The following is a 21,668-nucleotide window of genomic DNA, read 5'->3' on the forward strand; positions in this document are numbered from 1 at the left end:
GCATGAAATAGCTTTCAGGCAGGGTGGTTACACAGATCAGAGGAAAATGTAGGGTTGTTTCATTCAAGATGAAACCAACTTGCTTGCAGGGACTAAGAGAAACCAACGTTAGAAAACCCATATCACTGACGTGAAGCTAAAGCAGGTTTATTCTGTCATAAGCACCATCCACATTTAAGGTCCTTACTTTTACAACATCACTCTTTTCCTGTTGCACATCAGCATTTGGAGGCCTGTTGGCCCGAGTCCCTCCTGTGTGTGTGCTGTGGCAGGAGCCTGGTTCTTCTTACACAGAGCTAGTCCTCTCCTTTTTTGCTTTTCCAGCAGTCCTGCAGCCTGAGACCTGCTGCATCATGTCTTGGTCACTTCTGAAACGTTTCAGTATTTTAAAACCTGGGAGGCAGATCTGAAGGGATGTGTTGGCAGAGCTGATGTGGAGGGAGAACTGTTACTCCCTGCATAATGGAAAGCTGGATGGGTTGAAAAGAAGGGAACCTTGGTACAGAGCTTTACAGAATGAGTGTGACTGCCCTTATCAGACTTTGGAATATCTGTAAAGCATTTCTGAGTAGTGATCTAAGAACAGTCTCTAACTTTTTGAAATACCTAAATATTGGCAACCCAGATTATAAATTCAGCAGTTTCCCTCTGTTAACTGCTGCATAGTTTCTAGCTGATAGGAACTCCTTTGGGGGCTTAAAGCAAATTTTTTTTTTTAGCAAGAAACCCACCTAGATAATGCTGGTCATTAGAAAATAGTTCTTTGTAGATATTGCTTTATTAGGTCTACCTTGGGTGAACAATGGTTAGTGGAGTAATCCTGTGTCCTGTTTAATCGCTGTCGTTCTGAAGGAACCTCGTCTTCCAGAGTCTTCCAGGAACCTGACATTTATTACAGGATAAGCCAGCTGCAAATAAATCAAGAGTAAACATTTCTATAATTAAAATTATAGAATTGCAAGGCCTACTGGGGAAAGTTAATAAAAATTAAGGGAGAACAGTGTGTCCCTCTCTGTGTAGTTAAGTCGCATAGATTGCTTTCTGCTTTGCATCACAGATGTGATAAAGGCTGGAGTAGTGATGTTCACAGCTAAGATTTTGTTGGATTTTTTTTTAAACAACTCTGTCTCAAGGTTGTATTCACAAAAGGAGCTGTGGATTTGGAAACTCTTGCTTCCTTCCTTCAGTACTTCAAGTGCATCTTTGGTAGTTGGTCAGATGAAAGTCTTTATTCACCTGAGGATTTCCTTGACTCAGACAGGAAGGAGTTTTAACATTGCTTTTGATAGACTGTCATCTGCCTAATCGTGTCTTGGAAATACTGATACTGCTTAGTATGACCAAGTATGATCACTACTTGCTTCTCAAATAAACAGCAGTTAATGATTGCTTTGATGGTTGACTGAACTCTAAAAAGATGTTAATCAGCTCTGACACAGAAATACTGCTCTTTGCTGTTGAGCTGTACAACACTCACATCCCAGAATTAGTTTGTTTCCATTTTTAATTTACCTTATACAGAAACAATTGCAATGGATGCATGCAGCCTGTTGGCTCTTGAGAGTTGATCTCAGTAGGACACACATACCTCACACACACCTCAGCTGTCCTCTCCTCCAGTTACTGTCAAAGGTTTCTGAAAGTTTTGTGCCCAGCACAACTCAGTTCCCTGGAACATTCTTCTCTTAACCATGACTTGGAGCTCAGTGCTCTCGGTGCAAGTGCTGTACTTAACAACACTGGGGATGGAGAGCTTTGCTCTCTCTCTCCTCACTGTCTTCTGTGTCCCTTCCTGACAGTCAACTGCTCTTTTTGCTTTTCTGGATCCTCATGAAGATGAAATTTAATTCCTTCTTTAAGGAAACTTAAATCTTCTTTTGCCAGTAAGAGATCCCTTTACACCCATGCTGTATGAGATAGGATAATAACATTCACATGTTAAGGACTGATGGGAACAGGGCAGGGGGAAGCTGGTTTATGCTCTGGCTACTTCCAAAAAGCAGAATTCCCCTGGAACTAAAATGTGTTTATGCTAAAAAGGTTTGGATAAACTATTGACTGACAGACTTGTTTGGCAGAATCAGAATTTATGTCACCAGGCACTCCCCTTGTGTTGCCCCCCCCAGACACTGTCTCTATGATCTCTGTATTTTCTGGTGCTGTCATCAGTTCATCCCCTCAAACCAGAATGTTCACCCACCTTGCCACATACCCTGTGCTTTTTCACTTTGTCCCCTGCCATCTGTCTCTTCTGTAATACTGTGTTACTGGAGGTTCTGTTTCTCATTCTGTCTGCAGCACTGAGCCCCTCAAAAGTAGAAACCTGTGCTTTTCCACTAGGGTTGTGTAAATACACTGAGTGCTTTGTGTCTCAGTTTGATTTGCTAGGAGAAAGCATTGGTAACTTGCTAGAAGGAACCTGTACAACAGTGAGTGCTCATGTGAGTGCTCGTGTACATTGGGACTTGTCAGGCATTTTCTTTCATAAATCTTCAGCTTGTTTATTAAAAACGGTAAAAGGTCTGCTTAGAATGATTATTAAAAACTAACTGGTCTCTTTCTTCCTTTCTCTGCCACCCCAAGAATTTGTCCCTTTGTACAGCAGCTCTGATGTACATCCTGAGCAGAGATCGCTTGAACATGGACTTAGACAGAGCCAGTCTAGATCTGATGATACGGCTTTTGGAATTGGAACAAGATGCTTCTTCTGCCAAGCTACTGAATGAAAAAGACATGAACAAAATTAAGGAAAAAATTCGGAGACTGTGTGAAACCGTTCACAACAAACATCTCGATCTCGAAAACATCACGGTGGGTAACGTGCTCTTGTTGGAAAGCCTTGGCAATTGTGGAATGCTCAGTAAAATGGAACTTGTGAGCATCATCTTGAATTTCGTGTCCCCAGCGAAGGAGGTGTGACACTTTGTCTGCCTTTGATGTGTACATGACTGCACTGCAAGTATTTTCTTCTTCCAGTTTGAAAATTCCTTTTTAAAAGGCTGTCAGTAGGATAAAGGTGTGGTGTTCTTCAGCTCTCTGAGTGTCCATTTGCCCCTTCTAAGGGAGCAGTTAAAAACAAGTACCACTTTAAATAACCATGTGTTTAAAGACCATGCTTAGATTATTGGACTCCATTTCTTTGCCTCAATTTTATATGTACTTTCACAAGCAAGTAGGGGTTTATGCATGGGAATAAGAGTGTTTTGTGTTAAATTGAAAATATGGTGCAGGTTTTCCCATTTAAAAAAAAAAAACAACAATCTGCCCTACAGAAACTGATTTTTCCCTGCCCAAAGTGTGGTGGCAGATCTGTTGATTACCACAAATGTGGATGAATTTTTTTCTTCCCTTTCTCAACATACTTGCTTTTCATGAAAATACCTTCAGCTGCAGCAGAGTGAACTGTTTTTGTTTAAAAATAAATTTAGCTGTGGTTTGATGGTAGCTTAGAAAATAAAGGGCAAGTTACAAAGGCTTTTTAAAAGAGTATATTTAAAGAATTGATTGGCAGATTGACTAGATGAGTGGTCATAAATGACAAAATCTACTAATGTGTCATTGCATCCACCATATTTCAGCGTAGGGAATGTTGGTATGATCTTAATTTTTTAGCATCCTGTAACACATTCTGTTCAAGATTCTTACTAGGTTTTTGCCATTTTTCTTGTAATACACCCAACAGGAGAAGCTTCTGATTTATTGTTTATGAAGGGAGTCTTTTAGAGCTTTATCTGTGCAAGTAGTGTTCCAACTCCTGCCAGTAATCTGCAGTCAAGATTGTATTCCATATTCAGTTAGACTAAAGGATGATACGCCTTGTTGAGCTGGCATTTTCTTTTGTAGCTTCTGTGACTTCTGTGTCACTTTAGGAAGGGTTTACCTTGGGGGTTTTCCATCCAAATTCTGGCTGTGGAACAGATAGCTGAGTTGGTATGAAAAGTCAGTATTATGTAGCAATAGCAAGAGCTGAATTTTGGGTGAGGAAGTTAATATTGATGACATCATTCTTAATCTTGGTAATCAGTTTGTGGTGACAGTGGGGAATTGTTTAGAAGTTTCAATTTTTTGTTCCCTGTGAACATATGAAACATGTGGGTAGGGGGCTCATATTAGTTAGAATTCTGACCTTGGAAATCTGCAAAGGAAGAATGAATTTGAGATTATATTCTCCACTTTGCATTTACAGTGTGAAATACCAACACAGAATGAAATTTGTTCTCTAGGTGGTGATCAGCTAGGAATTGGTATAATCAGAGTCTTATTTCAGTGCTGTTTTGGCACTGAAGGCAGCTCACATAGCACACAGTTTGTCAGTGCCAGGATATCTCTTGCACTATAAAATGTAAGACAGCTCCCTTTATTAAGCATGGAACAGCTGGTACAGGTTCCTCATTGCTAAAGCATCCAGCCACAAAGACCACTGTCTCCTGCTTGAGCTTTTCTCATATTCATAATCTGATCTAGCCTGATGCTTTTTTATGAACTGTAATTCTGTTCTTGTGTTTTCTTAGGCATGGGTTTTAAAGGGAGAGGATATATCAAAAGGGACTCTGTCTCTCTGTCTTGTGAGGAAGCTGTTCATGAGTAATAATATCCTAGGCCATCCATTTCAGCTGTTTTATCTGGGGGGGGGTTCTGAGACAGCTCTATTTTTTAAATTTATTTTGAGCTGTTGCTGTAAATGCACTGAATACTGTAGTACCTCACAGATGGAAACTGGTTTCCTCCCAGCTGCACCATCTAGAAGCAGAGACTATATAGTGTTCAGAGAATATTTGCAAGCCAAATGAGATGATTAGGTTCTCTTCCATTTTAAGATAGTAGCAACGGTAAGTTGAGACAATAATGAACTTCATATGTAGAAGATCAAGCTGCTTTTGGATGGATCTCTGTCATGAGATACAATAAGTAATCTCTGTTTTGTACCAGATGACAGGCAGAAAATGCTAACAAAAATGCAAATCTTCTGGGAGTAAAGAAAAGATCTGGGCTTTTTCAGACTCAGACGTATCAACTGAGAAACAGGAGGATTGCAGCAGATGTTTTGATAACTCCAGTTTTTGCCTAACCAGTTACACCTTCAGTTTTTCAAATCTTGCACAGATCAAGTGAAGATGATCAATACTGGCTCTCTCTTCCCACAGACCATGTTGTGTATGTGACTGTCTAGAAGCTAGGTTTTTGAGTGCTCAAACAGGTATTTAAAGGGTTCTGCTCTTAATATTAAAAATATAAACCCAGAAATGAAAAAAAAAAATTGTTCTCCATGGGTTGAATTTGTTCCAGGTTTTTTGTGCTGGCTTAGAAGAAGATAAAACCTGAAGAACTCAGCCTTCATGTTAGCAAATGGCCCTTGCCTGTCAGTCAGCACAGCCCTCTGTAGCTCATGCTTGTAGCCAACTCCTCTCTTTTGCATCCTAGCAAAAACCTTCAGAAGTGACTTCTCTTTCCAGATGATGAAAGAGGTTATTCTGGTTTTCACTGTCAACATAAACATAGGGCTGAAAGCTTAAGGGAACCATGTTTTGAACCTTTGGTGTTAAAATTTTGTAATAATTGACATAAAAATTGAATGCAATGGACTACTTTCCTCAAAAGCAAAAAGCTTACAAGGTTTCATTGCTTTTATTAAAAAAAATAAGAAAAAAAAAATGATGTTCTTATGCCTTGTAGTACAAATATCAGATTATATTCTCCTGGAGTTTTTTTAAGTCTTATTGCCCTTTGCCGTATTTCAAACCTTGTGTGGCCTTTGAGCTTCTGTGGTGAAGGTATTTAGGAAGTTAACTACATCTTTTGTAGCTGTAAAGATCTCCAAGGAGAGTTTTTAATCAGCTTCCTTCAGTCAGGTTTAGATCATGCATGATTTCCCCATGTTTCAAGCTCAGTCTGTAAAGTGAGAGGAATCACCTGAGCTCAAGCCTGGTGAGCTGTTATTCCCAGGAGGGGCTGAGTTTGAACTGCTGTCCTGGAGCATCCAGCCCAGCTCAGAGAAAGCACAGCCCTCCTTGGAACACTGCACATCAATCTGTCAGGGAAGGAAGGTGACTTGAGAGGGGTAAAATTCAGTTGGTTTTAGTGAGATCTTATGGGTTTTTCTTCAGCCTTTCATTGTTGTATTTACGTGCCATATATGAATTTATTAAGCTTATGGTAGTTCAGATTTGCCTCTGTGTTTTCCAGGTGTTACAAGAAATCCATACTAGTTCCTTTTGCATAGGTGTAAATCTGTCTGTATACAAATGTTTTATTGTTAACATGTCTTTAACTAGAGGCCTTTGGAAAAATAAGTTACAGTCTTGACTTAACAAACGGTGTTGGTTTTGGTTAAAGACAATGCAGGGGATTATTTAAGATAGTCACCTAAAGTCTCTTCAACTTCTACTTGCAGGGAGTGAACTTATCTTTGCTATAGCTAAATTTCTATATGTGTTCCTCTTTTTAAAAGAAAACTGAATCAGTAAATAGAGTAACATTTGTCTGCAGTGTTTCAGTTTAATTGCTTTATTCTATGGGTTTAAAATTAAAAACACAAAATACCTACGTTGGAAGCAAATGTGTTCTACAAGCACAGAGCAAATGTATCTGTGAGCCAGGGAAGCTGTGTTCACTCTGGCTTTTCTTGGTTTTTTTTCCTGCCTGGCTGATTTGTCCATTTCCTTCCTCCGGTTGTTTCTTTTGATAACAAAAGAAACAAATGAAAGGAGCCTGTTTGGGTTTTCTAAGCTATTAATAAAATAAAGAAAATTTGAAAATGCAAAGTAGCTTTTTATCAGTACCGACATTTTTTTAAAATATGCATATTTTTTAAGTCTATTCTTGCTCCCTCTGCTGGTTCTTCTACTCAGAATCTCTACTGCTGTTTTTTATGGGTTTTGTGTGACGTGTGCTTGTATGATTTGATACATACAGCTGGCTGTGATGATTGCACTAATTGCAGACCCTCTCTTTCAGACCGGGCATTTGGCAATGGAGACGTTGCTGTCTCTCACCTCAAAGCGAGCTGGGGACTGGTTTAAAGAAGAACTGCGACTTCTGGGTGGTCTGGATCATATTGTAGATAAAGGTACATTGAAGATACTGCTTTGACAGTGGGAAAAAATAGTGAATTGTAGTCAGATGTTTGCTTTTATTAATGTTCATTTTCTGTGGTTAAAAGCAGAAAAATTATTAGCTGTGTTAAAATAAAGTACACAATTCAATATCAAGTTATTGAGAAATATTTGTGACTTTATTCTGTTGCATGTGGGGTAGAAAGCAGTTTTAATGTTAAACAGGATGTGTATAATGTTGCATGTAATGTGTGAGATTAAAAATGTCTTAAACTAGATTAGAGGTTACTGTGTTATGTATCTCTGCTCAGCACACAAATGCAGCACACTTCTGTAGAGTAGATCTCCTTTGCAGTCTTCTAGAATTGTATTCAGACCTAATGTTTTTAAACTAAATATCCCAGAGGAAGTCAGCCCTTCAAGAAAAAATGGTGGGGGTTTTGTTTTAATTCATTTTTCAAAGATATGTCTCAGGTTTTTTTGAGCATCTCACAGGTAGGAAAAGGGACATTTTTAAAATGAATTCTTGAACTGAATAAAGCTGAGTCTTAAGTAAGCAGAGGAAGAACAAAAGAAGGATTGGAGAGATGAAAGTGTTCAACTTGCACGTGGTTTCAGGTTATGATTTCAGATTTGTGAAGTGTGGGGAGCGTGTGCTTGCTGTATCTCTTTTCTCTGCTAAAAGACAGTCCACTACAGTTAAGGAACATAGTCGTGTGCTGGATAATCTCTTCTTTGTCAGGAGAAAATAAAACATATGAATAAGTAATCTGTAGCAACAATCACAAACTTGCAAAGCCAAATGTTAAGGTTTGTTTTTTAAATTTACTTGGAGAAATGAAAAATGCTGATCGTGGCTTCAGAATTGTTTCCAAGCATTCATTGCAGGTGTGTGAAGTGTAGAACAAGGTCGATAGCAACTCTTTGAGTAGCTGCTTAGTTTGTACAATTGGCTTTTGAAGATCTCTTTCTGACAGTGGAAAACAACTTGTTTTTGTGTTTAGTTAAAGAATGTGTGGATCACCTGAGCAGTGATGAAAATGAGGAGAAGTTGGTTGCTTCGTTATGGGGTGCAGAAAGGTGTTTACGGGTCTTAGAAAGCGTGAGTATGAGCAGATACACTGCATTTCTGAAAACCCTTCTTCAGCAGACCTTTTCATTGTAACAGTCTCTTGGGATATAGTTACATTACAACACTAGAATGTTGATTTTTTTCGTAGACTTGTACTAACTTTCTGATGTTTATCAGTGTTTCTGGAATGTTTGAAAATCTGTTTTACTATTCTGTATGTATGTACTGCCTTCCAGGTTTATTTTTGGTAAGAATAACTAAATGTTACACGATGCTTTTTCCAAAGTTCCTATGAAAAGCTGCTGTTTATGGATGTTGTTTTCATGGCGTGAGTTTGACTCTTCAGTGTGTGTCTAGTAATAGCTGATCATTATAGAAGCAGTATTTTCTTAGAAGCAATAAACCCATGTATATTTTAAGAATTGCTAATTTGAACCATCATCTGACTAAGTGCTGAAAGAGAAAACTGCCCTGAGAGGCAAAGTAGTCCTGTCATCAGTTAAGCATGTAAATGGAGATGGTAAATATTTCTTTGAGAACTTCCAGCAGAATCAAAATATATGGTACTTTTGTAGAGCTTAATTGACAGGAATGGTTAGTAGGTGCTTCTTTGCTGAGTTTGCTGTTTGTTACTGTTATTGTAATACCATAAGCAAGTAGGAGAACATTGTTATGTTCTAGCAACACATCTCCACCTATCAGACAGTGACATTTGGGATCAGAGTTCAATGAATCTCACTGAACACATTGAACCCAGGTTAGAGGGCAAATAGCTACAGTGGTAACTTTCTTCACTAAAATAAAAGGACAGACTCAAAGGTAGTATAAGCACAAGCTGAAAACTGAGAAAGCTGAACGGTTGGTGAAGGGTGTCTGCCTAAAAATACTCATTACATGCCTTGTCAAAGGTGAGAGAAAAATTTTCAGATCGATTTTCTGCTTTTAAATTGGATAGCAGAATTTCCAAGCAACACTAGAAGAGCCTTGTTTAGTGTTAGAATATTCAAATTTGAACTTCAGGATGGTTTGTGATGCAGTAATGGATAATAAGAAGTGAAAGTTTACACTGGATAATAACCAAGAAATGTGGAACTGAATAAAGTGGGGGAGTAGTGAAAGGGATTGCTTCTCTTTCAGGTAAAGAAAACCCCTCCTATTTTTAATATTACTTTCTCCTTCTCTTTTTAGGTAACTGTGCATAATCCAGAAAATCAGAGCTATCTGATAGCATACAAAGACTCACAACTCATAGTCTCCTCTGCTAAGTAAGTTGTAAAAAAAAAAGACAATTTGGCACAACACTTCCCATGATGGGGGAAAAAATAAACAAAAAGTTATACCAGAATATTCTAGGGGGCATAATACCACAATTTCCACTGTTAATTTAGATGAAGGTATGGGCAACTAACAGAGTACTACCAATGTCTAGTGCTGCTACTGTTGGTTCTGTAGAAGCTGCAAACTGTGGATTTGGCTCCATCTGTACCAAGTTCAGTAGGAACACAGCAGAGGGCAGTTATGAAGCTACACTTATTTGCTGTGTTTTCATTATGCTTATGTCTTTGCTTAAGTGGAGCATAACAGAATTGACAGTGTAAGTAAGAATTAAAGTAGTGAAATTCTGTTCTTGGCTGTTCTCCCTGACAGAGATTCTTATACAAACACCTCTAACCCATTTATCAATCTGGGTGAGGTCTCAGCTGGCTGGCAGAGACTGTCTGCCCCTTGTATTGCTCTTCATAAGAGAACAAATGAAGCTGAAAGGTTGACTTTACAGACCTCATTGGAAAAATAATTTAATGGTTGTAGGTTAGATATTGGAGTATTTTTTTAAATTAAAAAAAAAAAACCAAATTGCAGTTTAATATGCTATTTAGACCAATATATATTTTGGACATTTCTAGTTATATTTGTAATTTAAATCAGTGTAGCGGTTTAACATGAAACTGATGTTATGCAGTAGAATTGTGCCTATGGTCCATTAGTGTTACAAGATTAAGACTGTACTAGTAGGAAGTCATGTGTCATTTCTTACAGAAGGGAAATAGCTCTGAGAAGAGAACAAGAGAAAATTTAGATAACACTGTCAGAGTCATGTTGTGCCTTGATGGCCAGAGGATATGAGAGACTGAGTTTGTAGGAAGGGGAGATATCTATTGTAAGACCAAGCTGAAGCTGGGAAGGAAAATTAACTTTTGCTCTTGAAATACCAAGCTGATAAAGCTCTAAGCAACAAAGCTTCCCTGGTTTTTGTTTTTCATAATTTCAGTTGAGCTTATGAAAGATTTTATGGGTGATAAGTTTATGTCTACCTACAGAGTGGGCATCTGGATATCAGAAAAATTCTGCATAAGCTCTGTTTGAGTTTTTTTCCTGGTGAAACAAGGATAAAAGTGGAATGTTCTCTATGTTGTGAAGATAACTTTGTTCTGCATCTTCTCCCTGCAGAGCCCTGCAGCATTGTGAGGAGTTAATCCAGCGATATAATCGTGCTGAAGACAGTATCTGTCTACCAGACAACAAGCCTTTGCCTCACCAGAATGTAACTAACCACGTGGGTAAAGCAGTGGAAGACTGTATGAGGGCCATCATTGGGGTCTTGCTCAACCTGACAAATGATAACGGTAAACCAACAATTATTTTGCATATTCTCTGATAAAGCATCTAATAAAACATTAATGTAAACCTTTTTTTGGTCCTGATTAGGGTTTTTCCATGTACAGTGCAATGAAACAGTTATGTATGGTAGATGCTTGCTTAGAGCCATCAGTAATTTGTCTTTACAAGCTGGATGAGTAATTGCAAGTGTAAAGTGTTTGAGGTGTGTGCTTAGGCTGGGGGAGGCTGGTTTGCCTTAGGACCAAAAGGTTTTTGTCAATCTGCTTACCATTATGAACATGAGTATTTTCAAAATTGAGCCTCTCAACTCTCTTTGTTTACAGAATGGGGTAGTACAAAAACAGGTGAACAAGATGGTCTGATAGGCACAGCAATGAATTGTGTGCTTCAGGTTCCAAAGTTCCTACCTCAAGAACAGAGATTTGATATTCGGGTGCTGGTAAGCTATTGTGTTTGTTACATTAACAGAAAATTGTTTGCCCCCTTCTTGCCCTTGGAACTACTTTGGTTCCACATTAAGGAATAGTTTCCTCTAGTTTTCATTGTCTTTTATATATATATATATACTTAGTGAGGTATTTAAAGTTTCTGCAAGGATTTGGTGAGTTTGAGGTTTTTATTGCTGTGTTTGGTGGGGAAAAAAGTGCACTGCTTGGTGAACAAAGAGATTTAGCTAAATAAGACTGTGAATTACTAATTTTCAAAGATCTTTTCAATTTTGGAACTTTGGTTATTGTGTAAGATAAAGGCTTTGTCAAATTTACCTCAGTTTATGTAAAATAGGCCAGTGTGGCCTAAATAGCAACAGTGAAATTGTGTATGTGAAGGATCTCTTAAGAACATAATCTGAAGGTTGGATACATGAATCCCTAACCTGCAAAGAAATTCTCAGCTCCAGAAATGTTTTCATGTTCAGAACTGGAAAAACAGAGATGCCTCTATGAAAGTTCTCCTGTACAGGGATCTCTGCCTTGTATTTCTTTAAATCCTGTTCCCTCTGTCTCTCAGACTGTTTCATAAGGGTGCGTTAGTAAGTTATGTATCCTCAGATAAGGACTAAAGAAGACATTTTGTGCTGAAGTGTCTTATTTTAATGTGTGTAATCCTTTTTGACTCTCTAATTCATGCAGGGGTTGGGGCTGTTGATCAATCTGGTGGAGTACAGTGCCCGGAACAGGCACTGTCTCGTCAATATGGAGACGTCGTGTTCCTTTGACTCCCTGTGCGCGGGCGAAGGGGACGGGAGCCTGAAGATAACTGGACAGATTGATGCTGTTCAGGCTTTGGTGCAGGTAAGAAATGCTTGTCCTCTGCCAGCTGCCATTTCTCATTATCACACTGTCAAGGGAGAAGGGAGAACTCGGAAATGAAGATGGGTCAGAATTTTTTCTGTTCAGTATTTTGAGTAATACAACATAGTGGGGGAGAGGGGTGCTGCTCAGAATTCTGACTTTTGCCATACTGTCCACTACAGAAACAGCTTTCCTGGTAAAAGACAGTGGTATCATTATGACAGACATCCAAAGGCTGCTCTCATGTCCATAAAGCTTTTTTGTTACTATACAATTTATTTCTAGTTTTATTGTTCCTAAATGGTTTACTTTGACTTTTGTTTTAAGCCAGCTGTAAAAACTGTAAGCTACTTTTCTCTTACATACAGATGTAATTATTATGGATGTGAAACAGCATTCTTAAACACTGTATTGACTGGCTTGTTTAAAAAAAAGAAATCCACCAGTAATTTTGGTGAATGAGTTCCACCATGCAAACTAAAATGAAAAAATGGAAAGGAAATGACAGACTTTTTATTTCAATGTAGTTAATTTTGTGATTGCTTTTAGCAGTTCTGTTAACTATATGGAATAACTGTCCAGCAGCAGACAAAAAAAACAACAATAAAAGTAATGATATTAAATAATGTATACAGTTTGGCAATATTTAAAAGTGGTCATTTTATTATTTGGAAAATAATTGACAGGATATAAATGCACAATATGAGATTACTGGTTCATTCGCATTTTTGATAAGTCATTTTAAATTACTCCTTCGTACTTTTGCTTTTTACATATCAAGGTCAAAGCTAAGAAAGCCAAGAGTGCATAGCTAGGGTCCCAAGAAGATGAAAATTGGTAGACAACAGAGATGGAGAGGAAATTATGGCAACTTTTAGTCTTGAAACCATGTCTCAAAGAAAGCAATGAAACATTTACAGTGCCCAAGAGGAGCCTGGCAGCTGGTTCAACACTGGGGAGGGAGATCTTGCTGTGGAGCTGTTGGGACAGATTATATTTTCCTTTGAAGAAGAAAAGGCTATTGTTAAGAAAAGTATTGAAGACTTAACTGTATTAAGGGGTGAATTGTGAATGGGGAATAAACTTTCCAGTATTAACTCAGTGTGTTTAGGGTTTATAATGGAAATTGTCCTGAACTTTTCCCTGTTAGCTGTTCCTGGAGTGTGAGCGAGCGGCACAGCTGGCTGAGAGCCAGACAGACGAGTTGATTAAAGAAGCTCCTACTGCTCAGCATGATAAGAGTGGGGAATGGCAGGAGACAAGTGGGGAGATCCAGTGGGTCTCCACAGAAAAGCCAGATAGTACTGAAGAGAAGGTTAAGAAGGAAGAAGATGATGAAGAACTTGATCTTAATAAAGGTACGTTGTCTGGCTGTGATGAGCTCAGCAAAGGCAAAGAACTGTGTGATTGCATGGAGTCCACCTTGTCCTCTGCTTCCCACCTACATGCAGTCTCTTGGGCTGAGATTTCCAGGTGAAACTGCTACAGACCATAAGTAGGAGCAGTTTAGAGCTGAAGTATGAGAAGTGGAAGAAATGTTGCTATTTCTTATTTATTTAATAGTACCTTTTATCAGTTTCTTAAAAAAATCCAAAACAAAAACACCCCCCCCAAAAAAAGAGACCCAAAAACCCCAAAACCTTTTTAGGGACCTTGTCCTTGTAAGTTATCTGCCTTAAATTTTGTTTCCCAGGGTTCTTGTTTTAAGCTACTTTTAAGGGTTGGAGCTTTTTTCCCTCCTCTCCCTATTTGCATGTGTGCCTCCTCTGTCCCCATCTTCTCTGTCTTCTCACTCCATCAGTGGTATCTCAGGTATCTGTAATGCCTTCATGTGCTGCATCTTTGGTAGCTTGTCCCAGGAATTTGAATATCTCTAAGCTGTGATGTAGTTTGTCTCTTGAAAATGTATCAGGTCTGAAACATCAGTCCTTCTTTAATCTTCCAAATGTAGGTGCAGTGTATTATTTCTAATAGTGTTTTAATCTTTTGTTCATAAGTTAGGTATATTACTTTCTCCAACCTTACTTTATATCCTTCCTCCTTTTTGTAGCTCCACCAACTGGTGTCTGCAGTTATTTGTAGTTTGCAAAAAATGCTGAGTCATCAGCAAAAAAAAAAGCTATATCTGCTGTCCTTAATGCTATAAACTGCCTTGGGTAGAAGTCTTACTGGCTTATAGTATCACATGAAACATTTACACTGGTAGTTTGGTGTGTTCAGCATAAAGTTTGCACATTGAAATGGCAGACAGTAAAATACTGTCCAGCAGAATGAGTTAAAAGTGAGTGAAAACCATTTTTCGTGTCGAGAATGTGCTGCTGAGTCAGTAAGTAGGGTGCTTCCTGATTCCTGCCTCTGAAATCTCAGTCCAAGAGCTCGTTTTGTTTGAGAAAAAAGTATTCTGGAAAGTGATAATGAAAGATTGTATTTGAAGCAGTAAAAGATAGCAGCTGGTTAGAGAATACAATACACTCAGTTGTCTCTTTTACAGCTCTTCAGCATGCTGGGAAGCACATGGAAGACTGCATTGTGGCCTCATACACAGCATTGCTTCTAGGCTGTCTCTGCCAGGAGAGTCCAGTAAGGGAATAACTTGCTCTTAAGTCCAGTATAATTTTTAGTGAAGTAATAATTTCCTGTATTGAAAGGGGTTGGTTAAATTAGGCTTCAATGTGAGCAGGTACACTGATGAAGCTACACTGATGTATACAGCTTTGGGAAAAGTTGCCAGATGTATTCCATCCAAAACAAATTTTCTGAACATCAGTATGTTTTTTCAAAAACAGTTGGAATTGAATATTTAACCTCTTTCACCTCTCTCCCCTTATTTGTAGCCAGCAAAAGAACTTATTTTGGAAAGGCAAATTGGCAAGCCTGTGCTTTCTCAGTAAATAAGCAAGTTACCATCAGACTTGTTTATTCTTTATCAGTCTGCTTTATTTTTTTCCTCCATTGAAATTACATGAAATTGTCTATGTCCATATTAGTTCAAGATGATTGCCTCAGATTGGAAATATGTAATAGACAGCTGAAGTTAAAAGTACAGAACTCTAATGGCTGAGAACTTCCTAAAGTTTCCTATCAAATATATGCTCAAATGAAAATGAGGTTCAGACCTGCCTTCAGGCTGACTATGTTTGCCCTGGTGGCAGAAATGGTCTTTAAGGTGCTGTTCTGTGCCTTTGTACTGATTAGTGTCTGTACAGTTTTAGTGTTTGGGGTGAGACTGACAATAAATTCAGTAATTCTCAACCCTTAACAGTTGTAAAGGGAGAGTCTCTCCAAGTCAGAAGAGTGATCTGGTGGGGTTTTTAGTTCTTGATAATCTTGTGGGTCCTGGGGAGGTCTGACAGTCCTTTTTTTTCTTTTATTATTTTTTAGGGGGAAAAAACCCAAACCATAAACCAACAACAAAAAATATTTTAGCAACTGTTGTTGTCTAGAAATATAAACACAGTAAGCATATGAATATTGCTTAAAAGAGACTTAAATCATAAAGATGACAGCAAAAGCCATCTTAATAATCCTCTGAATATGCTTGTCTTATTGCATGTCACATGCAGAGTACTATAGTTCTGTGTTAGAAAAATGTTTCCCAAATGAAAAAAGGTTGTTTTATTTCTTAGATCAATGTGACTACTGTGAGGGAGTACTTACCTGAAGGGGACTTCTCGATAATGACTGAAATGCTCAAAAAATTTCTCAGTTTTATGAACCTTACTGTAAGTAATATATATTTTAAATTGATGTATGTAGATATTTTTGTAATTGTGTTTTTTGTTAATATTTCATCCATTTTTAAAAGCATTAAGTTTTCAGTTGTTGCCTTGATAAGAGCGCATGATGATACTCCCTTTTTAAATACTGAAGACCCCTTTGACTGTCGTAATTTTGCCTGTCATTATATTGTGATTAGTCAGGAAAATACTTTTGATTGTCTGCCTGAACCCTAGTTGCTTTTATTGATGATATAATTGTAAACACTAAAACTGTGAAATTAGAATAGCTCTCAAATATTTTAACAAGGTGTTACAAATGCTTGTTTGTTACTTCTGTTTTCTGTTACATTTCCAGTGTGCTGTTGGAACAACAGGCCAGAAATCTATCTCTAGGGTGATTGAATACTTGGAACACTGCTAGATACTTAACTTCCGCTGCAGGCACTCTAATGCTGGAGCTACCCTTAGACAAAAGAAGAAGTCATGAAAGAAGTCCTTGAAGGATATACCAAGAGCATTCATCTGTGTCATTCGTGTTCGGATTTTTAAGGCTACCTGGTCTCTTAACCATGCATTCAGCATTTTCTAAAAGACAGTTACTACATCAATCTGCAACTATCAAAAATGAGGGGAAAAAGGTTCTGAGGAAAGTAAATAAAGAAACCTTGCTGTTTATGATGCAGTGCAGTATTTAAATATTTTTGGCAGGGTCTGCCCTCCCTATCTTTTTTTCTTGCTTTGTTCGTGACAAGTTTCAAGGGGAAAAACTTGCTGCTGATTAGTGCAACTGCTGTTTACTGTTGAGCCACTGTTTCATGCCAGCCAGGTGCAAAGGCAGCTTAGCTACTGAGGTATCAAACAAATGTTCTAATAAAGAAGTTCTGGACAGCAGCACCGCTCCTATTTGAGTTTAATTTACTCTTGCTTTTTTTATTACTAGATAATTCCAAAATCATAAAATATAAATTTTTAAATACTTTTGTGATTTTAACTACTGTCTGTATTTAAAATTTGTTGGAATCCAAAGAGGCGAGGATTGGATAGTTTATTTTTTATACTGTTTTGATTGAAATTAGGTCGTTGAGCTATTTCTCAGTTCTCCAACTCCCACGGCCCATGTACTGTAACGGGACAGACCATAATGCTTTGTAGTTCCAAGCATGCAGCCCCAGCACCACACAAAGCCATTCTGAGGGGATGTTATCCACTAAAGAAATAGGGACTGGAAAAAGTTGTGCCCTGTTTAAAAAAGCAAATGAAATAAAGGAAAAAAAATATTAAAAAATAAAAAAAAAAAAGATGCTTAATCCCAGGGTAGTTTACACTTCTAATAAGCAAAAACTTTGAAATGCTGTTTTAGTTTGTTTCGAGGAAGAACTCAAGGTGTGTTTTATAATGTTCAGTACAGAGAATTTGGATGCTTTAGGGGGAAGAATTTTTAAGAAGCTAAAACACCAATGGGGATTAATGTTTCCAGCTGACATAATCTTTCTATTTCATTCTTCTGTAGTATGACAGAGTTGAAATGCATACAACACAAAGCCTTAAATTGCTGATATAGCTAAGATTTTGTTCAGTCTGAGGTCTAGTTCACAGCAAAGCATTGTGTTTGAAGACTGAAGTGGAACAAAGAATCCCAGAAAATACATGACTTTTTTTAGCAATTTTTTTCTTGCACTCACTATTCAGACCAACAGAATTGGTAATTATTTTTATTAAGGTGGTCTTGAATATTTGCAGACTGTTCTGAGATCTGCTTCGCTGACATTTTTAAATACCTGTATAGGTAGTTACATCGTGTTACTCCATGATTTGTAAAACTTGAAGCCATAAGAATATTAGTTCTATGTATAATGAGGAGGAAATAACAGGAAATCTAACCTGCTTTTAGATCTTGTGTTATCTCCATGTATAAAGTTAAGAACTTGTGCTTTTGTATCAGTGCCAGCTGTAAATTTTTTACATACAGTGGCTGCCTTCTATGTCTTCCTATTTTTGATAATGCAGATTGTTGGGAATTCTGTAAGGAAGTAACTGATTAGCGGCAAAAATCTTATGTTGGTCATATTTTTTTGCATTTTCTCTCATCACCTTCTAAAACTTAGTGTATCAGTGTAACTTAGAAAAGTTTTTGAGGTTGTATTCCCCTTTGTTAAAAAACAAAACAAAAAACCAGTATTGAGAGAGAGGGAGAAGCTGGATGTAAATGGTCTATATCAGGAGGAAATGATTGAATATTTGGCCCATCTAGTTTTGTGATTTTAGAGATTTTCACTTATAATGGAATTTCAAATTGATTATATGGTTTTCTGTGGAGATATGGCAAGAGAAAAGAAAATCCAAATGTGATGATGGGGGAAAGCAGGGACAACTACCTTTCTTCGTTACACTGGTAATTGTTTGGGAATTGATTTACCTCAGTGTTTAACAGGTTTTTTTAAATGTAACTAATTGTCAAGCACTGACAAATGCAGATACTTTTTTTTTTTGAGGGTGGGGGGAGAAATCACCCTGTGAACTGCAGTGCATTTTTGTGTGTTAGACCCTCAAATAACTCTGCATTAAAGGGTACTTGAGGCCAACTTGCAAATTAAAGTTTTAAAGTAACTTTTTTTCCACTGTAAATATTTGTGTAAATACTCTCAATTGGAAATTAGAACAGTAGAGTACTTTTCTGAATCCAATCCTATTTTTATTTTATACAGTATTTCTCAGCTGTGATCTTTGGAGCAAAAGCCAACGGCAGGAAAAATAGTTTGTACCAGTTTCATGAAGTATGTCTTTGGGTTTTTGTAAATAATTTTAACTCAAATAAAATTGCTACTTTCAATACATATCTTGTCTTTTAACATGCAATAAAACACTCCTCTGAGTGATTGCAGCAAGAAGGCAGTGTCAGGTAAATTGCTAAAAGACAAAAAAAAAAAAGACAAAAAATAATAGTGGAGCATCCTGAAGGTGGTGCTTTGCTTTTCTCTTGTGTGTTTGGATAACAAAATTCAGTGCCTGGACCTGAGGCTGTGGTCAGTCAAACCAGCCAAGCCTGGACACTTTCTGGAGATGATGTACTGTGTCTCTTGATGCATTTTGAAGTTCTCTACCTAAGTTGCCACTGATCTTTCAGTAACAACTCTCAGGAGCTATAGTCAGAATAACAAAAATGTGGTAGAGCGTAGGGGAAATGGGGCAGTTCTTATTCTGGTGGTACTTTTCACATCAAGGGGCATGTTAATGGCTTCTTCATTCAGTGAAAAATGAGGAAATTACCATGAGCGTTGCTCTGTTTCTCGATTAATATGAACGATGCTTTAATTTCCAGATGGATTTTTTTTCCCATGGATTTTTCCTTAATTGGTACAACTTGATACGGGTACAATATGCAATAATTCATGAGCTGTAAAGTGAGTTGAATGTGATGTGTCATCTCCTTGCCACTTCAACAAGCTTCAGCATAATGTAACTATTTCTGTGCTGTAAAGGAAACGTTACTGGAGTTTGAAATACTGAGTGGTATGTTATTGGTATGTGGTACTGTAAGAGGCAAATGCAGCTTTGTGTAAGCAAATGTTTAAAAAAAATCTGGTAAAAGTATTTCCTCTTGTTTATTTTGTTGGTAGTTATGTAATGGAGGCATTGTGTGTGGATGCTTTGAGATGACATCAGCATTTTCAGATTAACAGGACAATTGTGAAGCTTCTGCAGAAGATTTGGGAGTCATAGCCTTTCACATAAATTATTTCCCTTTCAGTCTGTCTGAAAAGCTTGATTTGCATAATAGCCAAGTGATCTGGCACGATGTGGTGACACTGATTTACCAGGAGCTTAACCCAAGAGCAGGCAGCAGTGCTGGAGATGATTCCCTGAGAGGAGAAGGTGGTCACAAAGGTATAAAAGCTTCACTCTCCCCCCCCAAGCCAAGCATCAGTGCCAAGCACACAGCTGGATAGTGTGGTTCTGCTGGGGGGCTGAGGAATGCTGCACAGCCTCTTTGGGTGGGCAGGGTGACAGTGAGGATTCTCATATCACCTCTGTATTCTGAGTTCACAGATTCCACAGAATATTCTGAGTTAAGGGGGACCCACAAGGATCATGGAGCCCAACTCGTAAGTGAATGGATCATCTGGGGAGTGAACCCACAACCTTGGTGGTGTTAGCAGCATGTTCTAACCAACTGAGCCAATCTCAGGGCTCTGGGGTGTTACATTGGTTTATGTGTTCCTGGAAAAGAATATTCTACGAGGATTTCTGGCTTTGAACCATGTTTTTGGGCTCAGGTACCTCACTGAATTGATAAAGATGTTTTTGGTGTCAGATGCACTAGTGAGCATTCTGTCTTCCCTCATTTTTCATTTCTGGACATCACCAATTCCTGCTTTTAGTAAGCAGAAGTCAAAGCATGCTTGGTTAGCTGGGCTACTTTTAGCCAAGCCACAGTAAAGTTTCTTTTCATGGATGTGGTACTTTTCTTGTTTAAAGGGTATGGAAAACAAAAATGTGTATTTGAGTTGAAAAGATAAAGAGGACTTAGGTAGCTGCATCAAGCCCTTCCTTATAGGACGGCCTGTTAATTGGGTTTTTGAAGATAATGAGGTTGGAATTTTCCCTGAATTCTGCTAGCCAAGTGTTTTCAAAACCAGGCCAATGTAATTCTTGATCTTGCTGCTTCTCTTCCTCTGTGTAATATGTTAATTTGTCTTTGGGTAAAGGACACTACTGGATTCTTTTAGCTACATGGAACAGAAGCCTTTCATACATATTCTTTTTTACTTGCCCTAGAGGTCCCCTGCTAAAGGGACTGTAACTTATTAGGATGTTTGCAGCATCGGTACGTTCAGATAGTCTTACTGTAAATAAAAGTGAAACCCTTATAAATAATGCAACTTACCCAGAAGGACTAGAAGGGTAGATTGGTTTACTAATGCCACAGAATCCTTGTTCCAACTGTGAAAACTGAACTTAATTTTCAGCTCTAGGTTAGGCCCTGGGTGTCCACACTCGATAGGATCCACGTGTCTGTGACAGCAGGCTCTGGTGCTGAGAGGCTGCAGGAGGGAGCCCTGGAAAAAGCAGTCCTTGTTGGGAGGCAAGGGAGCTACACTGGAGACCACCTGACATTTGAGAGACAGACATGTCATATCTGTCACCTCCTGTCTGAAAACTGTATCTCTAAGTCACCCAACCCACAGCTTGAACTTCCATGTCATCAGTTTGGAGGAGTAATGGCCAAAGAATTTTTTTCTGTGTGTGAAAAGCTACACTGCTTCAACACTGAAGAGTTGTACACACAGCAGTACCTATTGCCTTTTGTGCCACCATGTAGGCTCAAAGGTGGATCAGTTATTTAAGGAAGATTCATTGAACTTCTGCAGAGTCAAATTAGATGACAGGGAAAAAGAGAACTCTGCTTGGAGTAAAGGAAAGAATAACAGGAATTTTATTTAGGTCTGCTGTTAAGTGTGGGAATCCTTTTAAATTTCCTGTATTATGACAGAAGATTTAGTTGTGTCTCTGCATTTAGCTTTTTAAAAGTGAGGAGGAAGAGTGTTAATCTGGAATGTGAAGTGGATTAAATGGGTTTTATTCTGCCTATAAATCTGATCCTGTGACTGTGTCCTAGAACAGCAGTTTAGTGTTGGTCAGATGAGTGAGTAATAATGGGGGGGGTGTGTGTGTGTGTGTGTTGCTCTCTTCCCTGAACTTTCTAGCTCTGTCATTTCACCCATTTAAGGGGATTAAATGTATTCTCACCACTGAAAATGAGGAATAGAGACAATGAAAAAAGGAGGATATCCTACCAGGGGAAATATTTGACTCAAAGATGCACCAGAGTGTTAATGTTTAAGCAGGGAGATCAATATTTACCACCTGTATAACTATTTCTGTTGAAGACCCAAACCAGACTTCTTCAATGGAT

At 38.2% G+C, this 21,668-nt stretch overlaps 1 protein-coding gene across 2 annotated transcripts in view; it reads left to right on the forward strand.

Moving 5' to 3' along the window:
- Positions 1 to 19,345, forward strand: part of WAPL (WAPL cohesin release factor) — a 64,245-nt gene extending 44,900 nt beyond the window's left edge. For both annotated transcript variants that reach the window (XM_018081570.2, XM_018081571.2), the window contains 11 exons: positions 2,584 to 2,811; positions 6,955 to 7,066; positions 8,057 to 8,154; positions 9,313 to 9,389; positions 10,573 to 10,748; positions 11,067 to 11,182; positions 11,874 to 12,035; positions 13,186 to 13,393; positions 14,527 to 14,615; positions 15,662 to 15,757; positions 16,110 to 19,345. In XM_018081570.2, coding sequence (XP_017937059.1) covers positions 2,584 to 2,811; positions 6,955 to 7,066; positions 8,057 to 8,154; positions 9,313 to 9,389; positions 10,573 to 10,748; positions 11,067 to 11,182; positions 11,874 to 12,035; positions 13,186 to 13,393; positions 14,527 to 14,615; positions 15,662 to 15,757; positions 16,110 to 16,175 — 1,428 coding nt within the window. In that variant the 3' untranslated portion in view covers positions 16,176 to 19,345. The remainder of the gene's footprint in view (positions 1 to 2,583; positions 2,812 to 6,954; positions 7,067 to 8,056; positions 8,155 to 9,312; positions 9,390 to 10,572; positions 10,749 to 11,066; positions 11,183 to 11,873; positions 12,036 to 13,185; positions 13,394 to 14,526; positions 14,616 to 15,661; positions 15,758 to 16,109) is intronic.
- The last annotated feature ends 2,323 nt before the right edge of the window (positions 19,346 to 21,668 follow it).

The sequence above is a fragment of the Manacus vitellinus genome, unplaced genomic scaffold (genome assembly GCF_001715985.3).
Source record: "Manacus vitellinus isolate BGI_N305 unplaced genomic scaffold, ASM171598v3 scaffold_54_pilon, whole genome shotgun sequence".
NCBI classification, from domain to species: domain Eukaryota; kingdom Metazoa; phylum Chordata; class Aves; order Passeriformes; family Pipridae; genus Manacus; species Manacus vitellinus.